This window comes from Vicia villosa, linkage group LG2, assembly GCF_029867415.1.
Source record: "Vicia villosa cultivar HV-30 ecotype Madison, WI linkage group LG2, Vvil1.0, whole genome shotgun sequence".
Classification (NCBI taxonomy): Eukaryota; Viridiplantae; Streptophyta; class Magnoliopsida; order Fabales; family Fabaceae; genus Vicia; species Vicia villosa.
Window position 1 is genome coordinate 7,271,622 of NC_081181.1, and position 10,619 is coordinate 7,282,240.

General features: G+C 35.2%; 2 protein-coding genes across 2 annotated transcripts; both read right to left on the minus strand.

Annotated features, from left to right (window-relative positions):
- Nucleotides 1-661: 661 nt before the first annotated feature.
- Nucleotides 662-5,804, minus strand: LOC131648992 (casein kinase 1-like protein HD16). Its single transcript, XM_058918737.1, has 16 exons — nt 5,273-5,804; nt 5,060-5,173; nt 4,888-4,961; nt 4,509-4,578; nt 4,375-4,430; nt 3,705-3,776; nt 3,452-3,546; nt 3,292-3,358; nt 3,067-3,196; nt 2,760-2,978; nt 2,521-2,648; nt 2,218-2,392; nt 2,041-2,131; nt 1,397-1,554; nt 1,133-1,321; nt 662-1,050 (listed from the first exon to the last, which is right to left on the minus strand). Exons 1-16 carry the CDS (start codon nt 5,576-5,578, stop codon nt 991-993), a joined length of 2,004 nt encoding a protein of 667 aa, XP_058774720.1. The 5' UTR covers nt 5,579-5,804; the 3' UTR covers nt 662-990.
- Nucleotides 5,805-6,125: 321 nt separating this feature from the next.
- LOC131648512 (uncharacterized) lies at nt 6,126-6,782 on the minus strand. The gene has a single exon (XM_058918264.1). The coding sequence runs from the start codon at nt 6,780-6,782 to the stop codon at nt 6,126-6,128; it is 657 nt and encodes a 218-aa protein (XP_058774247.1).
- Between the last annotated feature and the right edge of the window lie 3,837 nt (nt 6,783-10,619).

Here is a 10,619-nt window from a genome sequence, read left to right on the forward strand (position 1 = left end):
GAGAATTATCAACACTATTTCAAAATTTATTGTATACTTTAGATGTAGATTGAAAAAACATTAAACATTGAATGATAATATATATTGAAGGGTAAAAATAGATTTTTGTTAAAATAATAAGGGTATAAATAAAAGAAAAAATCACAAGCTGAAAGCTACAAACTCAAAAGCTACTTCAAATAGCTTTTCAAAAAAAACACAAAAACTAATAAAATAACTAAAAGCTAAAAACAATTACCAAACAGAATTTTTTATTTATATGAGCTGAAAAGTTAAAAACTCTTTTTATGACCTTACCAACCAGACTCATAGTCGCATAGGTAGACCTCAGCAGCCAAACTGCATTAATAAAGACCAATAGTGTTTAAGTGATTAAAGTGGTAAATTTTTTTAAAATGCGTGCATTCAATGTATTTAAAATGCATTAGAAATTGAAATCAAGACCCTTCTTTCTAACCTTGTATACTTATAATTGTTTTATTGTTCACAGAATCCCGGTTCATCGTCTAGAGAAAATCTTACCACCAAGCCCCACAAAAACTTCTTCCCACTATCATATCATATGTAGGAGGTAAGCGAATATTACCAAACCCTGAATTCTACACTTCGAGTCTGATTTGTTTTTCAAAAAGTTAGTAACTTAACAATTTTGGAGAACCAATTTTTAGAGAACAGTTTTCTTTATGTAAAGAGAACAACAATGTTTTGTCTTGTATACAGAAAATAACAGATAAAATCAGTATACACAAGATCAATTGATGAACATATATAATACCTAATAAAACATACATTACCCTGCCAAATTTCACAGCAAAAGTAAATCATACATTAGAAGGGTAGAGAACAGTGTAAAAATAAACTATACAACAGAGAACAAATATGGTTCTCTGCTGGCACAAATAATGTCTTCAAAAAGATGTTATATGTGATAGGGCAGCAGACAATCCATAATTCTTTTGTCAATCAAATTCCGATGGTAATGGAGATCAATCAGCATACTGTGCGCCCATAGCACAAATGGGCAAGATAAAGGTTTTTTGCCCATTTTTCCTGAACATAAGAACAACTTATAATGAGGGGACCAGTTTTATATTAACTTCAAGAAATTAGAGAGTCATTCAACTTGCCCTACCTTTACATGAGCACTGGGAAATTGAGATGTGCGCAGAGTTTCCTGAGTTTCATCACCGGGCCTGTTCCTCGGGATACTTAATATAAGCGCAGATTGATCCAATGTGGCCGCAGTTGCTGTAATCCTAAAACCATTATCCCAACGTTTATGGATTCCTTCACTTGGATAGAGGAAATCCAGTTCCACCACCTACATTGAAAAGGTTAGTAATGGCATAAATAGCAGTAACAGCGCCAGAAAATAGAATACAAATCAACGGCAAACCTGTTCACTGAATCCAGCATTGCGAGACATAACAATACCCCAGCGGTTTCCAGCAGTACCCATTGAGGTGACATGAAAACCTTCTTTCCACTTCTTGTTTATCCACTTGTAGGGGAAAGATTCGCTTACTTTGTACGATTGTTGAGTATACCTCGTACCTGCAGAAATTAGATCAAAACCACAACAAAATCAGAGTAAACAACTTTGAATCATTACACAGAAATTTATTCAGAAATTTATTTCAAAACAGTAATAGAAACTCAGATTAAAAATCAAAAAAAGCCAAGGACAGTGGACGCCGTGAATAGAAAGGAAGCTGTGCACAAGAGGCAGAAAAAAACAAGAAAAACTTTGAGGAACTATGAGAGAAGACTTAGAGACCAATGGTTTGGCTAGAGATATGATTTATGATAGCGCATTATGGCATCCTTTGATCTATGTAGCCAACTCTCCACCTAGTGGGATAAGGCTTAGTTGTTGGTGATGTTAAACTATTCATCCCCAAAACCAAGAATAGTTTTATGAGAAAAGGATAACAAATCCTGAAGAACTTCTCCAAACTGTTGGATAACAACATACACTAACCAGGAAAAGTAACAAAACCAAATCACAGTGGCAAAAAGTAACATCGTAAGTAATCAAACCTTTAGACATCACCACAACAGAGCTTCCATTATTGGCCCCTGCAATAGAAGTAATGTAGAAGTTCTTATCCCATTGTTCTAAGATCCATTCCTGCAAAGAAAAAATGTTATATAGATAAGATTAATCGCATCAAATTATACTTATAAAAAGAGCAAGGCATGCACAGCATATTCCACCTTGTGTAGAAACAACGGTGATAACTTGTAAACTTGTCCGGTATAATTAGTTCCAGCATCCATGATAAGTGCCCATAGATTGGAACAACATGATACACAACTGATAAGAAGGTCATCTGCAATCCCCCTCTCAATATGCTGTGCTAATCTTCCATCAGCCACATTGTAATGATACCTACAAAGCAAGACGATTTAAAGGTCACAAGTAACTCAGAAAGATAATATCATACTCATGTACACTCATTCTTTACATATTTGATTACTGGATTGAAGAAGCAAGAAAGAATGAGTGCAGTGGTTTACCTTTGTTTCATTGGTTGTCTAGCATTGTAAACTGAAATCCATTGGGAAGCAGGAATCCCTGAACGAACCTTCTTTTTGGGCTGTTCGTCATCTGCATCAGCAGTTAATCTACCCCGCTTTTGCCCAACCTACCAAATTAGGTTTCAAGTAGACATAAACACTTGATGAATACAACCGAAAACCAGAAAAGGGAAAGAAAATAAGCCAGAAACTTGAGTTCACATGCACTTGGTGACTACCTTTTGCGCGCCTTCGGTATTAATTGGTCGTAATGCGGGATTAGGTCCGAGTATACCATCAAACAAGGATATTAGCTTGGAATAGTTGGGTTCTTCATCAAACTTCATGTTCACCACAGTCTCGAGAAATAGTTTAAAAGGAGCAGGGCAAAAGCAGCACAACATCTCAGCAGATGTTCCCATTTTCTTTTTGCAAACGAGGAAGGATTTACCATCACCCTAATAAACAAGGTAACAATTGAAACATAATGGGTAAAGGAATACAACTCGCACGGGATAGTACTAGTGTATATACAAGTGTATGTACCTGGAAACCTTGCCATGGCAATCGGCCCCTATGAAGGAAGATTAGTGTGTATGCAAGTGATTCAAGATCATCCCTTCTACTGGCAGTTCTTCCTAGATGAGCATGAACACTTGCGTATCGAACAGTCCCTCTACATAAAAATACAAGGGTTAAGAACATATAGATAACCATGTAAAGGAGTAAAAATGCAATGAGGTAAGAAAGAAGAGGTGAAATAAAGAAGACCTAAACATGTCGGGGCGTTGATCATATTCAGTATGCTTTCCACTCGACGAATCTTTCCATTTTGTTGCTGTGATTATTTGCATATGAATAAAATTTACATAGGTATATTATAAGATTGATAACTAAAATACACATTTATCATTAAATTGCATCCACTAACCTAAACCAAGGTCAACAAGAAACAATTTCTTCTCCTGTGCTGTGTTGGGCTGACCTAGTAAAAAGTTCTCTGGTTTTACATCTCCGTGTACATAACTATAAAAACAAAAGGAACAAAAAAAGTATGTTTATAGTTTAGAATCAAGATAAGTAAAAAGTAAATCAACTGTAAAACATTCTAAAATTTGCTAAGTAGGAAGAATGTATCGGGAAAAAGATGTATTATCAACAAAAATGGTTGACCAGTAACTTACCCTTTTGCGTGCAACTTCTCAAGTATTGATAATGACTCAACAGCTATACATGAGACCATCTCAGGAGACATCCTAAATATTATTTGATAAAAAAGCAAAAACAATAAGTCAAAGAACAAACAAGAAAATTAGTCACCGAAACAATTCAAACATAATCATTCGGAGTATCCACGAGGGGTAGAAAGGAATGAGAAAATGATTATAAAAGCACCCAAAAAAAACAATTAACAGGAATAAAGAGAGAGGTTGAAGCTGACTGCACTGCACAAATACTACATCGAGAGCAAAAAAGTATATACGTTCAAAACCAATTAAAGCATACATTGAGCCAAACTACAACAGATCTTCACAGAAGTAATTCTTGATATTAAAAATGTTAATTAGGATGTTTAGAAACTGAAGAACTATGCTAAAACGTATATAATAAAACCAACATGTAAACTATTTGCCTCTTACGCGTTAATTTTTTTATATATTCACTTATCCATGTCCTTAAAAGAAAACAATGTTAAAAACAGTCAACTTGCTTCAATGTGAAACTTAAAAAAAGAAAGCCTAAAAGCAAATAAAATCAATATACAAATGTCCTTGATTTAATACAAATAGCAACCCTATAAACAAATTAAGAGCTACAATCAGGAAGCCAAGATACAGTTAAGCTTATACTTACGACTGGCCTGAGGTATTCCATACATCCCACAAACTTGGACCAAGAATGTCCATGACCTGCATATAGAGAAAACGGTTGAATTCTTAAGTATGCGATAACATAGCACAGTGTTTGTTGTGTGGATTAGATCATACCATCACATAATATTCTCCTTGTCTTCCTTTATAGTGTACTTTAGGTATTCCATGACTACCACCAAGTGTGCTTTTGACAGAACATAAAAATCAAACTTTAACTACAACGACTTAATCACAAAACACGATTAAAAAAGAAACACAACCCCAATGCTATAAAGCTTTCACCACGGCAGAGTCTATAGTAGGGTTGGACACATCGTAGGTCTATTGTGTTAGATGTATAACGTTATCTTGCATAAGCAAAAAGACTGAATACACGCCCATGATCTCTTAATCAGATGACAACAACTAGAATAGTTGTGGCAAGGCTCTCTTTCACAATACATAAGCTAAAACCAAACAAATATACGAAATAATGTAAAAAGAGGGTACCTACTTGTATACTTGCCATTCGTAAGGAGGGCCATAGCTGCAACCTTTACTGTTTCTATGTTCAAATTTCAGAGCCACCTGAGAAATGACATAAAAAAAAAAAAGAAATCAACTCAATATGTCATATCAACCTCAAATCATAAGCAAACAACCCATATGTGAAAACAGAAACTAACCTCCACAGCTCCAGGAGCATTAGCACGCTCGCGACGGCCAACAAAAACCTGGCCAAATCCACCTTTACCAAGTTTCCTTTCTACCTTATAGAGAGGCGATCCTCCTACTTGAACCTTAAAAATCGAAATTCAAAACTCATAATTAAGTTAAACAAAGTATCAAAATCAAGACACACAGCCACCAATACAGAAAGTAACAAAATCGGCACAAACCCTTTCTGGAAGAGGTGGAGAGTTGGCATCTTCTTCTGGAACAGCAGCAACACCCTTATCCTTATTAGCACTGACACCAACTCTTTCATCACCCATGACACCCACACCTTCCTCCTCAACCACCGCCTTCTTCAAACTTTCAGGGATCAATAACGGTGTCGTCAACGGCGGCTCAGATTTCTTGGCGGCCAATCTAGTTCTGGGTCTACCCCTCCCCCTCGGCGCCGGCTTAGGTGGTGGTTCGGATTCCTTTTCGGTTACCGGCGCTGCACGAGCACGTCGCACTCCGCTACGAAGCTGAGGCATGCTGTAAACCCATGCAATCGATCACCATGCGGTTTAGAAAAAGAGCGAGAAGTGGTGAATCATGAGTCGGATTGAGAGAAGTTGAATCGATGGATAGATAGGGTTAGGGTTTGATGGTTGAGAGAAACAAGACGAAGTGAATGAATGGGAAGATTGAAAAAGAAGGTAAAGAAGAAACGAGGCAGGCAGGCAGGCAGGCAACAAGATCCCCTTGCTCATCAAATCACTCTAAATAACTTTCCACTTTCGAGATATTTATTTTGTTATCGAATTTTATTTTATTATTATAACTAATAACTAATTGAGAGAATTTAATTGGAATACACGGAAAATTTTGGACCACTGTTAGATAATCCCAACCCGTTAATTCAAAAATATAATGAATGGTTATGATATATTGATAGTATAAAAAGTTTTACACTCACAATGCGTAATAATTTTTTTTGGAAGAATAAAAAATTATACATATAATTCTAAAAAACAGTTAAAAACACAAGCGATTCATAGGGTCAAGCAAAAAAGACTAAAACACAATCCTACACCCAACTCATAGAAGGAAAGGAGCAATCCTTCCTCTAAGGTTTGATTTTCTCCACATTCTATGCACTATATTATCTATAACCTCATTAGGTATTTTTCTATGTATATTCTTATTATTATCATTTGCACTATATACAATCTCGTTCCTATACATCCAACAAGCATATATAGTTTCGGCAAAAGCAGTCTTTATCAGCTTTGTCTTCCAGCTCTTGCATTTACTCTTGTGCACCATCCAATCCAGCTCTTGGTCCCACCTTTTTGGCATATGATTCACCTGCATCCAACTTAACACCTCCTTCCATATGTCACAATTTATTCGGCAGTCAAAAAACAAATGATTTAAGTCTTCAGCACCTACACACAACACACAGTTTGCATTATCCAAGATACCAAACTTCAAAAGTTTGTCTTTAGTTGCTAAGCGATCATGATAAGCTATCCACATTATAAACAGTGCTCTGGGCCTAGCTTCATTATCGTATAACAATTTTCTCCAGGTCACAAGTTGTGTGCTACTTAGCAAACCATTGTAAATCTTCTTTTTGCAGAATTTCCCAGCAGTCATCATGTCCTTCCAACCCTGCATATCCACAACAGCTTCTCTTTGCTTGAGAATAGCTTTTAGCATCCACAAGCAGGTGGGACGAATTTTCACATCCATGACCTGCTATTTCTTCATGTAATAGGTGTGCACCCAACACACCCACAGGATGTCACTTTTCCTACACAGGTCCCACAAAAGCTTGCTAAGGCATGCCTTATTCCATCTCTCTAAGTCAACCACATTTAGACCTCCTTGTTTCTTTGGCTCACATATCTTGCTCCATGCAATAAGAGCTCTTCTAGATTTCTCCTCCTTTCCTGACCACAAGAAATTCCTGCACATACTCTCCAGCCTTTTAGTGATTCCTTTAGGTAGAAGAATACACTGCAGCCAGTAGTCAGCGGTGCTAAAAATCACATTGTTAATCAATTGAACCCTTCTAGAGTAACTCAACATCTGAGTTGACTTGTGCCTAATCCTTTTTCCAATTTTCTCAACCAGTTGGACACAATACTTACTAGACAGCCTTTTACTCTCCAAAGGAATGCCAAGATACTATACAGGCAATCTACCTATATCAAACCCTGTCAGTCATGCTTCTCTCCTGCTCCCAATCCATGCCACCACAAAAAAGCTTACACTTGGCAGGATTTACCACCAACCCAGTTAACTTGGAGAACTCTTGAAACTTCCCCATTAAAAGCTGCATAGAGATTTCATCTCCTCTAGAGAACAAGAGGATATCATCAGTAAAACTCATGTCAATCAACCCTACTTTCTCACACTTGCTATGAAAATTGAAATTAGGGTTCAGCTGCAGCTCATCTAATTTCTTGTGTAAGTATTCCATCACCACTACAAAAAGGAGAGGTGATATGGGATCACCTTGCCTCAATCCTTTTTCTGCTTTCATACTACTATAGATAGTCCCATTTATGCTGAATTGATAGCTCACAGTAGTTACAACTAGCATAGTCCACTCAATAAATCTTCTAGGAAATCCAACTTCAGCCATGATTTTCTTCAAAGCTTGCCAATCCACATAGTCATAAGCCTTTTGTACATCCATTTGCAGCATACATCTTGGCATACCTCCTTTTCTGCTATACCCCTTGACCAATTCATAAGCCAACAGAATGTGAACATGTATATCCTGCCCTGGGACAAAGGCTGTCTGGTTCCTACTGATAATACTAGGAAGAATTCCACTCATTCTCTCAGCCATCACCTTTGCTATAATCTTGTACACTGAAGTGCAACAAGCTATAGGGCGATATTCTTGGATACTCTTAGCAGCAGCATGTTTAGGAATCAAAGATATAAGAGTTTGATTCCAATTCATATCCAACACACCCTTCTCAAAGAATTCCTTCACCACTTGAATGACATCTTCCTTTACAATGTTCCAAGAAGTTTTAAAAAACTTTGAGTTGTAACCATCCACTCCAGGAGCTTTAGATCACCAATGCTTTTTAAAGCTTTCTCAATTTCAGCCTCAGTGACATCCTTGATCAAATCAATCTTTTGGTTATTAGACAACTACTTACCTTTTCTCAACACCTTGATGTCCACTGCCTCCAACCCTCTCTAAGCAGTCTCCGTGAGCTTCCCATATAATTGAAGTACCTCCTTTGTGATATCCTCATGCCTTGTGATTACAGTCCCATCTTCCTTGCATAGCTTATGAATCCTCATATTACTTTGTTTACTCTTTAGAGATGCATGAAAATAAGCATTGTTGCCATCATCAAGTCTAATCCAATTCACTTTTGCTCTTTGTCTCATAATCTGCTCCTCTGTTGTTAGCAGTTCAAGAAGCCTTTCGGTCTTATGCTTCTCCTCCCTTGTCAAGTACTCATTCTTTTTGTCATTTACAATGTATTTTTGAACCTCTTCCAACTCTCCTCTAGCCTTGTCAATCTGTTCCTTAATACCACTAAAGGGTCTGCTCATATTCCTGAGGATAGGCTGCAATCTCCTCAATTTATTCCACATAATATTTTAATGATTATCTCTAACCCCTCTATTCCAGCTTCTTTGCACTTGCTCATTATATCCATCAACTTCAGTCACCTTATTAAGAAACTTGAATATTCCCTTCCTTCTTCTTCGATGCTCCCCATTTTTAAGACAAAGCACGGCATGATCAGAGATGCCAGGATCTAACACATGAAGCTCCCAATTCAAATTCTGTTGGAACCAATCTCTATTAGCAATAGCCCTATCTATACAGTAGTAAATAGTGTCGGTTACATGTTTGTTGCATCGTGTATATCTATCTCCTTTCCTATCCAACTCAGACAGCCCACATTGAAACATCATGTTACTCAAATCAATGTATTCTCCTTCCTGCACATCTTTACCTCCAATCCTATCAGTAGTACTTAACACATTATTAAAATCTCCCATAATAAGATACCAAGGCCCCTACTGATTAGAACTAATTTTATCTATATCTTTCCATAATTGTCTCCTTCTATCCAACTTGTTAGAAGCATAAATTGCAGTTAACAAATGTTTGAAACTGCCTGCCAAATCATAAATCCCACAATGAATCATCTGATCAGAGCTGCTACTGCTTCTAATGTCAAACAATGCGTAACAATTAAACTTAATTGAAAATTATTATAATATAAATCTATTCTTACAAAAAATATTATCTCTGGTAAGAAGAGATTACAAAAGTTTTTAAGGGGAAACAAGGAGTGACCGTCATTATTGAGTTACTAATATGTATACTTGTGCAAGATACGAGTTCAAATTTATTTAAGTAAATAAAATATTTTAGAACTAATTATAATTTACAAATAAAATTATAATTACAAATTTATAAAATAATTTAAGTAAATAAAATATTTCACATCCTAAAAACTATAAATGAAAACAAATTTTTCACTATTTATTGTCAGGTGTTATTTACAATTCAAATTCTTTTTAAAATTCAATATAATTGATATATCACTAACAATTATTTTGATTTGTCTTATTAATTTAAACATTCAATATATCCTCAATTTTTCAAACGAAATCAATTGAAAAAAATTTTAAATTAAAAAGAGTCTTTCCTTTCTATCATTACTTCTAAAATTTAACATATTCTCAAATATTTCATTATAAAATCATATATAATATTGACTTAAATAAAACAATTTAAAAGAATATTTTACAAACAAAATCAATAATATTTTAAAGGCACGAGAAATAATGACTTAAATGTATACACGTGCGAGGCACATGTTAAAATTTCTTTAAGTAAAAAAAAATAGTTTAGAACTACTTATAATTTATAAATAAAGTTATAGTAACATTATAATATGTATTTGTTATTAGTAGCATACATAAAAAAATTCTTCAAATAATAAAGTATTTATTGTTAATAAATATTAATAAATATATTTGTATTACTTAAAGATTTAATATATTATTTGTATTACTTAAAAATAGTAATAGGGTTGAGAATTCGACATGTATAAAACTTGTCAAAGAACTCATTTCCCTTTATTATATTTAATTGATTATATGAGATACGTATGATTTTTATATCGATTTTTTTACAAAATAAATAATAAAATAAATAATAAAATAAAATAAATAAAATAAATAATAAAAATAGAGATGAGAATAAATGTACTTAAAATAATTTTGATCATGAAGCAGACTTTATTTGGCCATTCAATGAAGCGCAACACATTGCAAAATCGGTGAATGAATATGTGGTGGCTAAGAAGCAAGGTGCGATCACGGTTAAAGTAGATAAGGAGATCGTTATGATTCGTTGGCAACCGCCCCGACGTAGTTACGTCAAACTAAACAGTGATGGTGGTAGCAAAGATAGGATGACTTCAGGATGTAGAGGAGTGGTGAGAGATACTAATGGCAACTGGCTAGGAGGTTTTGCAAAGTACACAGGGGATTATTCAGCGTTTATAGCAGAACTTTTGGGTGTTTTGAAGG